Source organism: Myotis davidii, unplaced genomic scaffold (genome assembly GCF_000327345.1).
Source record: "Myotis davidii unplaced genomic scaffold, ASM32734v1 scaffold638, whole genome shotgun sequence".
Classification (NCBI taxonomy): Eukaryota; Metazoa; Chordata; class Mammalia; order Chiroptera; family Vespertilionidae; genus Myotis; species Myotis davidii.
Genome location: NW_006289391.1, coordinates 947,754 through 964,810, shown reverse-complemented (window position 1 = coordinate 964,810; position 17,057 = coordinate 947,754). Strand labels below are relative to the sequence as shown.

General features: G+C 52.9%; 1 protein-coding gene across 2 annotated transcripts in view; it reads right to left on the bottom strand.

Moving 5' to 3' along the window:
* Positions 1-17,057, bottom strand: part of TRPV3 (transient receptor potential cation channel subfamily V member 3) — a 35,601-nt gene that overhangs the window by 17,205 nt on the left and 1,339 nt on the right. For both annotated transcript variants that reach the window (XM_006761495.2, XM_006761494.2), the window contains exons 2-8: positions 10,678-10,782; positions 10,431-10,517; positions 9,541-9,695; positions 8,622-8,798; positions 4,554-4,694; positions 2,634-2,914; positions 400-576 (exon numbers count right to left, since the gene is read on the bottom strand). In XM_006761495.2, the coding sequence (XP_006761558.1) occupies positions 400-576; positions 2,634-2,914; positions 4,554-4,694; positions 8,622-8,798; positions 9,541-9,695; positions 10,431-10,517; positions 10,678-10,782 (1,123 nt within the window). The remainder of the gene's footprint in view (positions 1-399; positions 577-2,633; positions 2,915-4,553; positions 4,695-8,621; positions 8,799-9,540; positions 9,696-10,430; positions 10,518-10,677; positions 10,783-17,057) is intronic.

Below are 17,057 nucleotides of genomic sequence, written 5' to 3'. Positions count from 1 at the left end.
CTCTTCCCCTCCCCGCCCCCTTCGTCCCTCCTCCAGGGAGGCCTCCCTGATTGCCGCAACTATGCACTCCCTGTCCCTCACTTGGGGCCACGTTTGAGGGGAAAAGGGAATTCTAAGCATGGCCGTAGAGAATGAGTAGGGTGGTGGGGGAGAAATCAACACCAGCCATCCCCACTCCCACCACCATAACCACACTGCCCAGGATTCTGGGGCCAGGAGACCCTCACCCAAGGAACCCTGGGAACAAGTGAACCCCACACAGGCCCTGCCATATTGTGCCAAGTCTGTCCATAAGGCAAAGAAGTGGGGGATTGCAGACATGTCCAGCTAGTGGTCTTCCCAGTGTCCCCAGAGCCCACCCTCCCCCCGTGCCCTTCCCCAGCCCCCTGGGAGACCCACATCAATGTTGGTATTGTAGACAATGATTTCCAGCACCGAGTTGTCTGTTGTGGTATCCACGTTGGTGAGGTCGTAGAGCGAGGATGACACGGGCCCATATGCCCAGTCGGTGAACTTCCTGGACAAGCTCCGGAGTCGCTTCTCCTTGATCTCACGACTGAGGATGTACTTCAGGATCTGGGGACAGGAAGTGGGACAACTGTCAGCCACAGGATGCAGCCTGGGGCCCAGAGAGCCAGGAAGAGGCTCTTAAAACCCAGTTCAGTGGAGAATCTGGGAAATGACAATTATGAGAGATAATTTCTGTTTGGCCTGGATCTGAGAAGAAACAAGAAGTTTTTCCAGCTTCCCCATCCCACCCTCAATCAAGACCTGCCAGCTGAGGCTCACTGCTCTGGCCAGACACACAGATGCAAGACACCAGCCTTACAGAAAGGCGGGGTACCCCCTCTAAGTCAGTGATCCTCGAACTCTGCTGCATATCAGGTCACTGGGGAACATTAAAAAGTCCCACTCCACCCTGGCTGGTTTGGCTCAGTGGATAGAGGACTGAGGACTGAAGGGTCCCGGGTTCGATTCCGGTTGAAGGCGCATACCTCAGTTGCAGGCTCAATCCCTGGCCTGGTTGGGAGGCTACCAATCAATGTGTCTCTCTCACATTAATGTTTCTCTCTCTCCGCCTCCCACCCTCCCCAAAAATCCTATATAATAAAAGGGTAATATGCAAATAGACCAAACAGCCAAACAGTGGACCCACCATCCTGATGACCATCCGGACAACCATCCGGGACCAAGCTATGACACCCACTGGCACCAGGCCAGCCAAGGCGGGTGTGATGCGATTGGTCATGGGCCCAGCCATCACCCCATGATCGCCCCACAGAGGGAGGCCCAGGCCATTGACCAGTAGGCTGCCACAGGTGGGCGGGGCCTCCCTCTGCCAGGGAAGCCCGGATCCTGGGTGCTAGAGGGAAGCCAGTGCCTGCAGCCAGGGGAAGGAAGGCCTACTCTTGCATGAATTTCATGCATCGGGCCTCTAGTAAATAAACAAATACATAGTCCCACACTGCTGACTGACTCAATCCAAATCTCTGGAGGGAGCCCAGGCATCTGTAGCTTGCAAAGCTTCCTGGGTGGTTCCAAAGGACAGGCCAGATGGGTAGCCTGCTCTCCAGCTCACTACTCCCCAAAAGCTGAGTTTGGGGGTACCCTAGTACCCTGGGTGCCAGGGCTTCCCAAGGCACCAACCCAAGGCCCAGGAGGAGGGACCTGTTAAAGAGGACAGTGTCAGAGCCCTGATCTCACGTGAGACAGTGGGGTTCCCATCTCATCTCACACGGGAGCCTTGTCTGCACAGCCCAGGCAGAGAGCTCCTAGGGACAGGACCGGTCTCCCCAAAGTCAGTGTCTGTGTCTTAAGCACAGAAACAGAGGAAGCGGGGGTGGGGGAGGGTGGAGAGGGGGGAAAGACACAATTCCTCCTTTGTCAAAGCTGTTCTCCATTCCCTCCTCCCCCAACAAGACAATGAAAAGGTCCCTTGTGAGACCAGCCTTGACCACTGCACCAGGATCCACGGCCCTCGGGCACCCGCTCCCCACACCCCACCTTGATCTCGGACCAAGCGTGGCTCCAGGCACCAGGAGATGTGAGCCCACCCCAGCTCGAGTCTCCGACCAGGCTCCTGGACAAGCCTTGAGTTTCACTGCCGCACCATGAGCACAAAGGGCCAGAGAAGTCACGTGCTCTGCTGGGCTCTTGGCTCTGAGTTTCAACCTGAGGGGCAGGCTGGGATCTCTCCAGAGTCAGGACTAGCAGCCCATTGGCTCTGGACCCAGAGCAGCCATTCTGGGCTCCTGTCCTCCTGAGAGGCTGAAGGCCCCCAAGGGTCAGACACTCAGCCCCACTCAGCACCTGCCACCCAGGAATCCTCAGCCACAGGCATCTGAGATTGTGTCCTACAGCCTTAAGGCTCCCCCACTCTGGCCCCAGAGAGGGGGGCGGGGGCTCCCAGGGGAGGAGATAGAAGAAGCATGGAGTACGAGGGACTGAACTCCAGAGGGTGGGCCCGCGCACTGCATCTCAGTGGCTCTGTGTGGTCATCAGAACAAACCCAGCTCGGGCCTCAACTGCACTTCGGAACCTAAGACGTTCCCCTGCCGAGGTGTGGCCTATGGGGCCCCAGACTGGCGGATGGTGGAGTGCCTCCTGTCCTCCCACCTGCCCCCAAGCCCCACCTCGGCCTTGCCCATCTTGGCGGCCAGCTGCAGCGGGGTGAGGCCGTCATTGTTTCGCATGGTCTCCAGCTCCCAGTTGCCACTCCTCAGCAAGATCATGTCGTACATGCGCTTAACGAAGTCATTCTGTGTCTTAAAGTCTTCGGCCACCGTCACCAGCGCATGTAGGATGTTGTTGCCCCGTGAGTCCTGCGAGGTGATGTCTGTCTGCTCGTTCTCCATCAGCAGCTGCACGATCTCGGGCTGGTTGGTACATGCTGCCAGGGCAAGGGGTGTCTCGCCTGGGGGAGGGAGAACACTGGGGCTCAGTTTTCTCATGGACCAGGGTGGTGTTCCCCAGGTCCCAGGACTGAAGCCCATATCCTGACCAGCTCAGTAGGATTGACCCCTGAGGCTTCCTGTCCCTCTCCCCAGCTCCCCATGTATGGGAAGAAACTGAAGCTAGATCATTGCAATAACCCCTTTTATTAAACACACCAGGCATTTTCCTACCTCAGGGCCTTTGCACAGGCTGTTCCCTCTACCTATAATGCTGTTTCTCGGATATCTGCATCACTCCCTCCCTCACTTCCTTCAAGTCCTTGTTCAAATGTCACCTTTTCAATGGGTCACCCTAACTGTCCTATTTAAAATTGAACTCGCCCTAGCTGGTTTGGCTCAATGGATAGAACATCAGCCTGCAGACTGAAGGGTCCTGGGTTCGATTCCAGTCAAGGACACATGCCTGGGTTGCAGGCTTGATCCATACATAGTAGGGGATGTGCAGGAGGCAGCCAATCAATGATTCTCTCTCATCGTTGATGTTTCTATCTCTCTTTCTCCCTCCCTTCCTCTCTAAAATCATAAAAAAAAATAAATAAATAAAATTGAAATCCACCTCCTTCCTGCCCTAGAACTCGGTTTCCACTTCTCCTGCTTTACTTGTTATTTTTCGATGGCATTTATAATTTTCTAACATGTTAATTAACGTCGTTTACTGTGTTTATTATTGATGTTCTCTTTCCCATCTAGAATGTAAGTTCCATGAGGGGAGGGACCTTGGTTTTGCTCACTGGTACATTTCAAACACCTAGAACAGTACCTTCTGTACAGTGAGTGCTTGAGAAATATTTAAGAACAAAGGCAGGTGACTCACACCTGGTCACACCGCAAGCCCGGGGCAGAACCAGGACGGGATAGCAGGTCTCCTGCGGCTCACCTCCCAAACTTCACCCCACCCCACAAATGTTCCCCAACACCGGCTTCAGCCAGACCTGATACTGGGCAACGGACTGGACAAGACCTGCCCTCAAGGCCACCCAGACCCATCTAGCCCGGCTGATGCAGAAACCGCCCAGAAGAGGAAACAGGTCAGTGGTTGTCAGTCCGTCAGGGCTGGGGTGGGATGAGAAGCAGGGTTGACTACAGGGCAATTGTACCAGGGCAATTATCGGTGTGCCGGAGCTGTTTGCTTCCTGCCCTGGCCTGGCGGTATGCATTTGTGGACAGTGGGAGGATTTTCATACTCTCACTGTTGACTCCGCTTGCAGTCCTGAGGCACTGAGCACAGGGCACAGAGGCTGAGCTGGCAGCCAGGACGCCCACACCAGTCCTCCTACACTGGGGCCGCTCATTCCCCTGCCCAGAGCCTTCTCTGCGCCTGGGACCCAGGGCTCTGCTCGCTCTCCCTCCCCGGGGTGCCTTCTTAGACTCTCCCCGAGAGTCTGCAGGCTCGCCCCCTCCCAGCCCCGGCCTCTCTGGCCCAATTCAGAAGGGTCGCCCTGCCCCCACACTGGACCCGGTTCTGCTCTCGGGACAGCTCAGAGCCGGCCTCCAGCCCCCAGCCCCTAGCGCCATGGGGGCCGAGTCCGTGGGGCGGCCCCTCCCTCCGCCCTCCTGCCGGACCCCGAGCCCCAGCCCCAGCCCGGCGGCGGCACCCACCGAAGTAGAAGCCCTCGTGCTGGTACTTGGGGTTGAAGAAGACCCCCTTGGCGTGGGCGTTGACGTCGGCGCCGGCCGCGATGAGCAGCGCTGTGATGTCTCGCTGCCGCCGCTCGATGGCGATATTCAGCGCCGTCTGCCCTGCGGACAGGGTGGGGTGGGGTGGGGGTCGGAGGGCGCTCAGCGGCTGAGACCCTGGTGACACCCTGCCTGACCTCCTTCCCACCCTCCACGGAATTGTGGCGAAGTAAGCCGCCTGTCTGGTCTTGGTGTCGCCAGCTGGGGGCACAGTGCCCGCGGGATGCAGTTTTGCTTCTCGTTCCGCGGCAGCACAGTCTCGCTACCACCCAGGAGGGGGCGCTCCAGGACCAGGGCAGGGGTTCTGCATCCAGTCCCCGCGCCGAGGGCCTTCGCAGAGTAGCCTGTAGGCCCATGGGGTCAGTTTAGCAAGGCTGGTGGAGCCAGCTCAAGGCCTGCTAAGCCAGGTGAACCTTGGAACCTGAGCCTAAGGGCCAGGGGAGTCAGCAGGTGTGGAGGCAGGGAAGTGACATCACCCGAGTTTGGGTTTAGGACGTGTGCATTTTTTCTGGCTGCAAAATTGGAGGAGGTCTTAACAAGATCCCAGACTTATGTGGAGCTCTGCTCGCTGGAGCCAAGAACCCTAAGAGAAAGAGCCCTCAGGTGGTCTGGGGGCCTGGGGAAGAAGGGGTGTCTGGCCTGGGAGCTGGGTGACTGGTGCTGGTAACTGAGGAATGGAACAGGGGTCAGGAGCAGGGAGGTGGAGAAGGGACATTAACCTTGTTGGTAGAGCCTTCAGAACCTTCCCGTGTGTGGGAGGTAGGGGGAGGCAGGTGGGGGGCGGGGTGCTGTATCTCAGAATGTCCCACCAGAAACAGTATTTCCCAAAGAGCTGCTGTCTTGCCAGACATAAAAATAAATTCTTGGTGGGTTAAAGAACTAAGCTTTTTTTTTTTTAATTGGAAAATTTGTTCATAACTAACCCTTTGGTACAGAAAACCTTCTTAAGCAAGATCCAAAATGCAGAAACCATAAATAAAAAACTGACATGTTTGCTTACATAAAAATTAAATATTTCTGTATTTTGAAAGACATCTTAAAGAAAGTTGAAAGGCAATTGGTAGGCCAGGGAAAGTATTCGAGACATATAAAAGAGACCATGTATTTTTTTAAAGTCCATAATATATTAAGAGCTCTGCAAATCAATAAAAAGACAAACAACCTAAAAGGAAACAAGAAAAGAATATTAAGAACCCCTCAGAGAAGAAAATACACATCGGCAATAAAGAAACTGAAAGATGTTCAGAATCACTGGTAATCAGGAAAATGAAAATTCGAACCTAATGAATTATATTTGAACCTAATGCGTTAAAGACTTAAAAAAAAAAAGGAGTAGTGAAGAGTATGGAGAAGGAGAACCTTTGGATTCTTTTGTGAGGGGAGAGTAAAGTAATACTTTTTGGTGGCAAATTTGTCAAGCATTCTAATTTTTTTTTCTTTTTTAGAGAGAGAGGAAGGGAGAGGGAGAGAGCGATAGAAACATCAGTGTGAGAGCAAAACATAGATTGGCTGCCTCCTGCACGCCCTGTACCAGGGATCGAGCCCAAAACTCAAGCATGTGCCCTGGCTAGAAGTCGAACCAGCAACCTTCCAGTGCACAGGATGACATCCAATCAATTGAGCCACACTGGCCGGGGCAGTAACCATTCTAATTTTAATGTGCATGCCTCTGGACCCAGAAAGGCCAGTTCAAAGTCTTTCCCTAAAACTCGTGTTCACTGTGCACAAGGTCATAGACAAGAGTGTGCATCGAGACGTTCTCATAACAAAATATTGGAAACGACCTGGATGTCTGTCCACGGGGAAAGGGTGAAATTAGCCACAGTACAGTTATACTCAGACTAAGCAGGCAAAGAGGAGGCAGACTTTCATATTCTGGCATGAGAAGGTGTCTAAGATGTATAGTTAATCCCCAAAAAGTAAGTTGTAGGACAGTACAATACTGCTCTGCGTTAAATAAGTAGGTAAATGAATAGTCATCTATTTGTATGTGCACATACACACATATGTCAAAAACCTAGGAAAGCCCTCAAAGCATACACCCCATAGTAATCATCTCTGGAGAGGAGAGTGAGAAACAAGCGAAGCGTTCCTCTTTAACTTAGTTAAAATATTTGAATGTTTTACAATGAAATTCTATTCACGTACTATTTATGCAATTAAAAATACATGGCTTTGCTGAATCTCACTGATGAATATCTAGAGGTCCATTATGCTAATATTTCAAAAGTATGCTTAAATTTTTCAATAAAAAATTTAATTAAATCGTTTTTTTAAAGAGTAAGTCCCTGAAGGCCACTGATAAAATGCTAAAAATAATATTTTAAAAGATGTCATTGTATCCTCTTAGCAGTATAGAGAGGAAATATCAGCCTCTGCCAGATGGGGAAACTGAGGCTCACAAAGGCCAGTTGATGCCCAAGGTAAGGAAAAGTGCTACTCTTGTGGTCCCTGCTGCAAGAAGTGCCTAGAACAGGGCGGGGGGAGGTATCAGCAGCTACCATCAGGAGGAAGAGTAGGGGAGAGGGTTGTGTCTGGGAAGACAGGGATAAATGGTTCTTCCCACCACGAAGAGAAAGACTGGGTGCCCACAGCCCCCCACCAACCCACCAGCAAGACATAGATTCATGACAGAAGGAAAGGACAAGGGGAGGCTGAGAAAGGAGAGAGGCAGGATTCGCAGCCAGGACAGCAAAGCCTTAATAGAGACACTGATCTTCATGTAGTCACTCATTCAAAACACATTTATTAAGGACCTCTTATGTGAGACCCCAAGGGCCTCAGAGGATCCACTATGGGGAAGTCAACGTCCATCCCTGCCCTCAAGGAGAACATGCTGCTAGACGTAGGAGTCTGTCCGTCCCTACAAGACTGACAAGAAGAAAGAGGGCCTGAAAAGGGAGACGATTCAGGACAGAGAAGTTCGAGGCACTGGCCTAACCCTCCTTGGCTGCAGGCCTAGTATCAACTCCCCAGTGACAGGCTGAAACGTCATATAGCGCATTCCCTTTCTCTCTTTGCTGTGGCTACCAGGGAACTCAATGTGCAGTTCCGCACTCAGCTGCAACAATATTCCCTGACTTTCCTCTCTTCCAAATTGGTAGCTTTTAGTTTTTCATAATCCTTGACTTTTTTTATATAACAAAAACTCTTAGGAAACTCTGCAGAGTTGAAATAACTAAATAAAAAATGACTTTATCCCATGAGAAAAGGTAAGGGCCCAGCCTAGACTCCCACCTGCAAAAAGCCGAGACGTTCCGTGCCCCTGGCATATCAGTAAGGCAGCATCCGTAATCCTTGAGCCCAACATTTTTGCCACAAGCATCTCATTAGATCCTAACGGGCTGTTTCTGGACCCCAAAGATTCCAATGCGGATCCACCTTACTGATTATTCACAACGTATTTCCTGGGCAGGGAAACACCATCCCAGGGGGTCTCCTTGCTCCTCCCTGGTCCATCTGAGAGAGAAGCCACAAAATTGAGACCCAACTGGGGCAGTTGATAATAATGACAGTGATGACACTAATAGTTGCCATGTGTTGGCCCCGCCCAGCTCTCTAACCTCATCTCCAGCTTGCTTTCTCCATCACTGCAATGTACCTAGTTCCTTCCTACCTCAAGCCAGTGCCCTTGCCTTGTTCTGGATCCCTCTCATCAGACAGACCTCGGGGCAAAGGTCACCTCTCTGACCATCCGCCCTAAAGTTGCCCATCCCCGGTTACTTTCAGTCACCTTAACTTCTTTCATTTTATTTTCAAAGCATTTTCCATATAAAATTACCTTCTGTAGAGCCATGGCCTTCATCTGCCATGTTCGCCACTGCACCCCGGTGCCAAAAACAATGCCCGGCATGTGGTCGGTGCTCAAAATTATTTGCCAAATGAAGGAAGGAAGAGTGCCGAGTGCCACGCCATGTGCTTTGGGCTTTCAATGATCTGTGTGGCCTGGCCGTCGCCCACTGTCTGCACACCCCTCCCCGAGGCAGGTACCTTCGTAGGCCTCCTCGGTATACTCGGCGTTGATGAACCTGTCCAGAATGTCGTTCTCATCGGCAAAGGCGAGCAGGATCCGCACGATCTCCTTGGTGTTGGGGTTGATGTTCAGCAAGGCCTTCATCAGACAGGTCTTCCCTGTGTCTGAGGCCGTCAGCTTGTGCATGAGGAAGTCTGTGGGCAAGATCACAGGGTGGAGCTGCAGGAGGGGCCCGGAGTGGGGGAGCCCAGGGTGTGGGAGCTGCAGCCTCAGACCTCAAGACCTTGTGCATGGCCCCTGCTAGCCTCCCGGAGCCTACACACCCCACTCTCCAGCTCCTTTGCTGCCTCCTCCTTCCCAAAGGCCCAGGAGAGCCTCATCTTTCATTCCTTGGCTTCTTCACCCTCTCCCTGGCAGGAGGCAATCTTACCAGTACCCATGGCTTCCCACTGTCTAGAAGTAGACAAACATCCTGAAGTCTCCAGCGTGCCCCTCCTGGTAGCCTACAAATAGAGCTCAACAACTCGCCCTAAACTGCTACTCCCCTAGGCAGCTTGGGCTCCACCATCCACCAAGTCACCAATGGCACCACCCGACTCCTTCTTCTCCCTCACTGCCCAAGTCCTTGAGTCCTGCCAGCGTCGCTGCCTGAATGCTGTTCCCCTTCCTCAGCCCTCCGCTGGGTTCCTAATTCCATCTGGACAGCAGCCTCCTCCAGCTTCACCCCCATCCTCCAGGCAGTAGCCAGACCATGACCCTCACCTGTCTAAGCCCCTCCATGGCTCCCCATTGCCCTCAGAGTCAGGTTCAAAGTCCGTAACCCAGCACTCAAGGCTCCTCACACGCCAGCCCCACGGGTCGGTGGGAGGGAAGGTGGACAGCAGGAGCCAAGCAGGGACCCCAGCCCCGCAGCCTCTGCCAGGGCCTGGCACTGACCGGGCACGTCCAGGTTGCGGCGCCTCTTGCATAGCTCCTGCAGCTCCACCAGCAGCTGCACCAGCTCCTCCACGCAGCCCTCGGACACAGCCGCAAAGAGGCACTTCTTCAGCCGCTTCTTTTTCCGCCTCTGCTCCTCTTTGGCCAGGTTTGCACTGAGGCCAGAAAAATTTTCCAACTCACCACACGTGCACCCCGACCCCTACCCTCTCCTCGTTTCCCACCAGAGCTGCCGTGCCTACAGGACACTGGACCCCCAACATTTCCTTGTGCTGTCACAGTGCCTGGTAACCCCTCCATTCGCACTCCAGGCCCCTGGGATCCAAGGCATCCTACGCAGTCTCCCCTTCTAATCCAAATGCAACCACATTTATCAAAATGTGTATTTGGATACACATCGTAATGAATAGGAAGGGTACCTGCAACTGCCTTGAAAGTATGGGATTAGGGGAAGGAACATTTCATTTTCATATTTTGTGTTGTTTGAATGTTTTTATCTATCCCTCCCCACCCCCACACTCCAAATAGGCAACCATGGTAACGTGTTGACGTGTATCCTTTGTGTGTGTGTGTTCTTGCAAAAGGTACACTTGTTTGGTGTTTCACCACCTCCTCCAGGCCATAGGCAGACCATGCATTTTAAATTTGCATACATGGTATTGCATGAAGTTCCCCTTGTGCTGCCTGCTGTAATGGATGGGTATTACTTTTACAGCTTATCAAGTGTAACACTCCCCTCCCCCAATAAATTTCCTACATCACAGCCATGGGCCCAGGCATTTGTCCCCGGCCCCAAGAATGGCGGCTTCTTTCTCTTTCCTTCAGGGTTCCAGTGCCTGTCCTCCCGGCATCTGCCTGGTGGGCACTGGGAGGAGGGAAGGGCAGCTCACCTGGGGCTGTTGGGATTGGACGGGGTCTCTGTCGCATCATCCTGAGGAGATTGCGGGGAGTCCATGTCATCACAGTTGCCAGAGAGGCTGGAGGGGAGAGGGACGAGAAGGAAAGGGGGTGACTTTCAAGATGAACCATGTTAGCACGCCACAACCAGGACCAGCCATGTGGCCAGGGCCAGTCACTGCCATCCTCTGGAGCTGAGGGCCAGCCGGGGCAAGGGGCTGGGCAGCGGGTGGTACTCACCACTGCCGGATGTTGGAATCCATCGGCTTGGAGAAGATGGGGGGAGAGGTCTTGGCCACTGTGGGGTTGGGCTCAAACCCTTCAATCTCCAGGAAGAAGTGCGCGCTAGGGGGACAACCAAGCAAGGCCATTAGAGCGGGGGCGGGGCCTTTCACCCTGCGGGTCCTGCAACCCTGCTGCCAAGGGTGCCGCCTGCTCCACCATGCTGGACTCTAGGCCTCACAGCAGCCCTGAGAGGTGGGTATTGTCCTCTCACCCGCATTTCATAGGTGGGCATGTGGGGGCTCTGACGTCACACAGCTGGTAGGTGGCAGAGCCTGGATTCAAAGCTGCTCTGGGTGACTTCTCACTAGAAACACTGGCTGGATGAATCCAGTGGTCTCTGCTGGGGTGGCCTGCCACCTAAGGGGGGTTTTCCTGTCTGCAGCTGCCTCCAGGCGCAAAGGACTCAGGAGGGATGGAGAACATGCCAATGGGAGCTAATTCCTCCATCCTCACTCCCTAACCCCCAGCCCTCATTGCCCCTCCCACCTCAGGCCTGAAGCTGAACCTTCCGGAGAAGTCCCAAGAGCCTGAGATGTGCAGGGGCCTTTCTTGGAGTTACAATGGCTGCTCAGGTACAGTCCCCACCCCACACTCCACCCCCTTCTATCATCTCTCTCATGCTGGGAATCCTTCTCAGGAAGGAAAGCTCCAGCAAAGCACTTTGGAAGTGGAGATGAGGAGCAGTGGAGGCTGAGGGAGGGGCCCGCCTTCAGACACACCCAAAATGCAGACACGCATGCTCTCAGAACCCCCAATCACACACTCAGAGACATGCCTCACCAGGATGGTGAGGATCAAGCTGAGGATGACCTCGGTGGCAGCAACACCCCCACCCATGGCCCCTGCAGTACAAGTGCTGGCTGTGCCCTGGCTCTGTGACCTGGCCTGGACTGGGCCTCCTGACCAGGTGGCCTCTCTCCTAAGCATCGTTGCTGCCTCCCTCCCTCCCAGGCCTAGAGGATCAATACCCAAGACCACAGAAGAGCTCCCAAAGTACAGTCCCAGTCATACCAAGTTCAACGGAGGAGAGCAGAGGAGGGATGGTGGCCCCATTCTACAGAAGGGGGAACCAAGGCCCAGTATGAAGAAGCCACTCAGCCACAGTCACCCCTGAGCATAAAAGCCAAGTTAGTCAGGGAACCTGACTCCTCACGTCCAGCCTCGGGCTCATGCCACTCTCCATGCTGCTCTGCTCTCGCCTCAGCCCTCCGGGTCTGCTTCCCACCAAACCAGCTCCAGGAATTAGCTGCAGAGGGAGGCACCCAACACAGCTACCCCTGGGGTGGGGCAGGCAGGAGGGAGACCCAGGCCTAGCCTGGGGAATCCCTCTCCTCTCCTCTCTTCCAGCCATAGACAAGCCTGGAAGGCTCAGCTAATCCAGAAATGGGCATAAGTGGGGTGGGGGCAGTGTCGGCTGATACAGTGGCCCTCACCTTCCTGTCTCCTGCCCACCAAGAGGAACCTTCTGGCCTGACCTAAAATCAGATCCTTCTTCCAAAAGAGAAGACAGAGGAAGGAGTAAACTCTGGCTGGGATCCTAAGACCTGAGTTCTATTCTGGCTCTGCCTCTGCCTCTGCCTCTGCCTCTGCCTCTGCCTCCTATGTGACCCCAGATGGTCTCTTGCCATCACAGGGCCAAGCGTCCTCACCTGGGTAGAGAATGGCCCAGTCAGATGACCCCCAAGGCTTGGATTCTGGATCAGGAGAATGCTGGGGTAATCACTTATGGACTGTCCAGGTGAAATGGGCATCAGAGGTCATCGAGTCCAAGCACCATTCCCCTGCCCCCTGCAGTGCCCCCACAATAGCCACCCCAAAGCTATCCCTTCCTGTCTGGGCTCCTCAGCAGTACATTTACTCAACAAATATTGGTTGAGCACCTACAATGTGCCAGGCACTGTTCTAGGAACTGGGGATATAGTGGGTTGGCCAAAACTGGCCCCAATGATCAGACCAGGGCACAGCACAATGAGGCCTTGCTTTGCTTTTCTTTTTTAATTGACGTTTAGAAAGGAGGGGAGAGGGATAAAGAGATAGAAACACTGATGGGAGTGAACCATTGATTGGCTGCCTCGTGCAAGCCTCCCACCAGGGATCAGGCCCGCAACCCAGGCATGTGGCCTGACTGGGAATCAAAGTGGCGACCCCTTGGTTCATGGGTCAATGCTTAACCACTGGGCAACACCAACCAGGCAGCCATTGCTTTCCTTGGTCTAGACAATGCACTATCCTTCAGCTACAAGTTTCTCAATGCAGAAATGACAGTTGTTTTATCCTTCATTCACCAGAATCCAACACTGGTCCTGACACTCAGAAGAAACTAACTGGATGAATAAGGAGATAGATAGGCAATGAGTGAAAGATAAATGAATGAAAAGAAGAATGGCTGGTGGGATACATGGATGGATGAGTGGATGGATGAATAGATGGATAGATGCTGAATTCTTAAATGGATAAAAGGGAAGGAAGGAAGGAAGGAAGGCTGAGGAATTAGTAGTTGGGTGCATAAATATATGAATAGATCAAGAGATTGGTGAACTAGACTAATAAGCAAACGGACCAACGCAACCTTACCCTGCAAATGCTGTTTGGAGATCGCATCCCTCAAGAGACTCCCACTGGGCTCTCGGCTGCCCAAAGTCCTCACCTCTCATTCCCAGTTTTGCACAAGGAGTTGGGGAGAGGTCCTTTGCCTCTCTTCCACTCCTCCTCCTACTCAGGGCCTCCTCCCAGAGCCCACAGGGTCTTAAGAACGGTCCAGAAAACCAAATCATGAAAGTATCTATCCACTCCAGGCCTGGAGACTGAGGGCCCGAGGGCAGGGAAGAAGTGTGCCCTCATCTCGCCGTGAGGTGTTCTCACTGATGCTGAGGGACTGTGCTGAGCCAACAGGCCGCTTACTCATCAACCCACCCACCCCTCTCGTTGTCTTGCCTGCTCCTTCACTGACTCACCCACTTACTCCATAACTATGAGTTTGCTCTGCATAGGAAACCTGGGGGCAGGAAGGGAAGAGATGACCTCTCGAGAGGCCCTGACCTCAGAGATCTCAACCAGAGCTAAGACATTGTCCTAATAACTAACTGTGCTACCTGTTCAGAGAGACTATAGGAGCTCAGGGGAGGAGAAGGTCCTCCCACTTGAGGACAGGGATGGGGAACGTTCTGTGATCTGTTGGGTAAGATTTGGGCAGGATCTTGAAATGGACCTGTGGTTTGGGAAAAGCTCTGGAAACAGAAAGAGCAACAGGAGAGAAGCACCTGGAAGGGAGGTAGGGGCTGTGTCTGAGAAAGGAAGTCTTTTTTTTTTAATTTGAAAATTGTATTTTACTGTTTAAAGTATTAGAAATAGTAGTACATATGTCTCCTTTTTTTCCCCATTGACCTTCCCCTGGCCTCCCCTACCCCCCGGCACATGCCCTCACCCCCCACCCCAGTGTCTTGCATCCATTGGTTATGCTTATATGCGTGCATACAAGTCCTTCGATTGATATCTTACCTCCCCCACCCAACCCTCCCAGCGTTCCCACTGTAGTTTGACAGTCTGCTCGATGCTGCTCTGCCTCTGTATCTATTTTTGTTCATCAGTTTATAATGTTATTTATTATCCATAAATGAGTGAGATCATGTGGTATTTATCTTTCTCTGACTGGCTTATTTCACTTAGCATAATGCTCTCCAGTTCCATCCATGCTGTTGCAAATGGTACGAATTTCTGAAAAATGAAGTCTTTGGGGGCTTGAAAGGAGGATGGTAAGAGCCAGGGTGGAGAGGACCCAACAGTGGGCAAGGATCTAACTCCTGGGGCAGGGAGCTGCTGGACCATGAAGGCCTGTCCCAGGCCTATCCTACTTGCCACCGCACATGCCACCTCTCACCCTCCATCACGAGCAGATGGCAAGGTCTTGTGACATCCTGGCTCTTGACCTGCAGCAGGTGCTGCTTGCTTATTTCTACCTTTGGCCCAGACCAAAGGGCACTACCTGGATGTTGTTAACACAGGTAAGCAGACAGCTCTACCTTATTTCTCCTGCATTTCTGCCTCTTTGAAGGCAAAGAGCTACTCCCTCAAGCAGCCCCAGGGCTAGGGAGGAGCCTGCCTCCCTGCTTTGTCCCAATAAATGCCCAAGCTCTGAGTGCCAGGAGGACAACTCCTCCACATCCTTTATCAGCCTCATCTCTGTCCTTGGGCATCACCTTGCCCAGTAAGATGGTCACCGTGCCAGCTACTCACAGGAGTGGCATGCTGGTTCAGGAAAAAATCTCTCCCCGATCTAGATTTCTTGATGCCTTCAATTCCACCACTTAGTTCATATTTCCTTAGTGGTCACAATTGCCATTTTTATTTACATATAATTTTTCTTTTCTTTTTCTTTCTAGACCTGAGGGGCTCTATCCTCAGTTCTGAGGGAGATACCCACATTTTCAGGGTCTTGGGAGAAGCCAGCACACATAACGGCTCTTAAAAGGCCTTCCAGAAGGAGAAGGGGCCACCATGTCCTGAGAAAAAGGTGACATCCCACACCCAGGCCCTTGGCTGATTAAGGCCGTAGGCAGAGCGGAGCCTAGCGTTAAGTTCATGAACAGGCATGGGCTCAAAATCACAGCGTGACTGCTGGAAGAACCTGGGATTTTCCTGAAAACCTGTCCTCAATCCTGAGACTCAAACCTCCTCTGGGAACATGAGAGGGAGGGGGAGGGGAAGAGAGGCAGGAGGGTGGTGGTTGGGGGCTTGGCTCATGGATCTCTCTGCTCTTACTCAGACAAGCCCACCGAGATCCAAGCTGCCCCATGGACCTACTGAGACCTGTCTGATCTCCATGTCTGACCTCTGAATTTTCTCTCCTGTGCTCTGGGATGGAGCTTCCATCTGGATGTCCCATGGCCACCTCTCAGCCAACATTTCACACCTGAACTTGACTTATTCCTCTTTCTCCTCTGACATGCCCATATCAGAGATGGTCCCATCATCCCTCCAGGCCCCCCATCAGAAGAAGGGGATGTCTTTTGTTCCTCATTCTCCCTCCCCTCCCATAGTTGATCCCGTGGACCCCATGATCATAATACCTCTCTGATCGGTCCCCTTTTCTCTACCCCTAACCACCCAGGCTCAGACCTCACCACCTGGACTTCCCAACAGTCTCTCCTCCAATCCGTCATCCATGCAGATCACCCAGCGTATCCTTTCCAAAATGCAAATTTCGCCATGCCCTTCCTTTCACACCAAACCCTCTGTGGCTCCCCACTCAGTTTTGTCCACTCTCCTTAACTGACCACCAAGGCTCAGCCCCAATGGAACTCATCTCCTCAAACTCCCCCACCCACCCAGCACTTCAACCACATGGGTCTCCTCACTGGTCCCTGCCCCAGACCTGATACATAGAAGACCTCAGTGATTATTACTCAAACCAACATAAGGGAAAGCACCAAGCTCACCTCTGGCCAAGAGTGGGCCTGGGACAGGGGCAGAGGAGGCAAGGCAAATGGGCCAGCCTAGAGCAGTGGGCCCACCCCAGGGCCAGGGGAAGCACAGCTGGGGTGGAGGAGGGGCATTCAGGCTTGAGGGGCAACAAATAGGCTGAGGGGGTGGGGGGACAACAGTGGAGGCAGCTCAGGGGCCAGGTGTGACCCTAGAGAAGTGCTTTCCCTGCTCCATGTTCCCACCCGGGAAGTGGTCAAAACATCCTAGCCTTGCCCCGTTCCCAAGGGCCCTGTGGAGTGCTGATGACACTGATGACAATGACAATGAAGCTCAAGGTGACGAAAATACTATCAATGCCAACCTGTGTTGGCCACTGACTGCGGGTCAGGCACCGGGCTGAGTACTTGGATGGCACGATCCCAATTAACCACCATCCTATGAGCTGGTGCCCTTGCTGGTGTCCCCATTACACAGGTGGCGTTAGGGTGAGTGACCTGGCTGGGCACACAATGGATGTGCATGAAAATAGTACCCAGGATGGGGTCCCGACCACCTGTAGTGTCCACCCACCTTTTGCTCCTTGTCTCCAGATGGCTCCAGCAATCCCTTACCTTCCCCAGGAGTCTTCCTAAAGGTTCCTGCCCCAGTGCCCCTGATACCTCCCTGATGATTCCAGTCACACTGACCTCCCTGGCTCGGCCCCCTGAGTCTACGACAGTGATGACGAACCTATGACACGCGTGTCAGAGGTGACACGCAAATTCATTTTTTGGTTGATTTTTCTTTGTTAAATGGCATTTAAATATATAAAATAAATATCAAGAATATAACTCTTTGTTTTACTATGGTTGCAAATATCAAAAAATTTCTATATGTGACAAGGCACCAGAGTTAAGTTAGGGTTTTCAAAATTC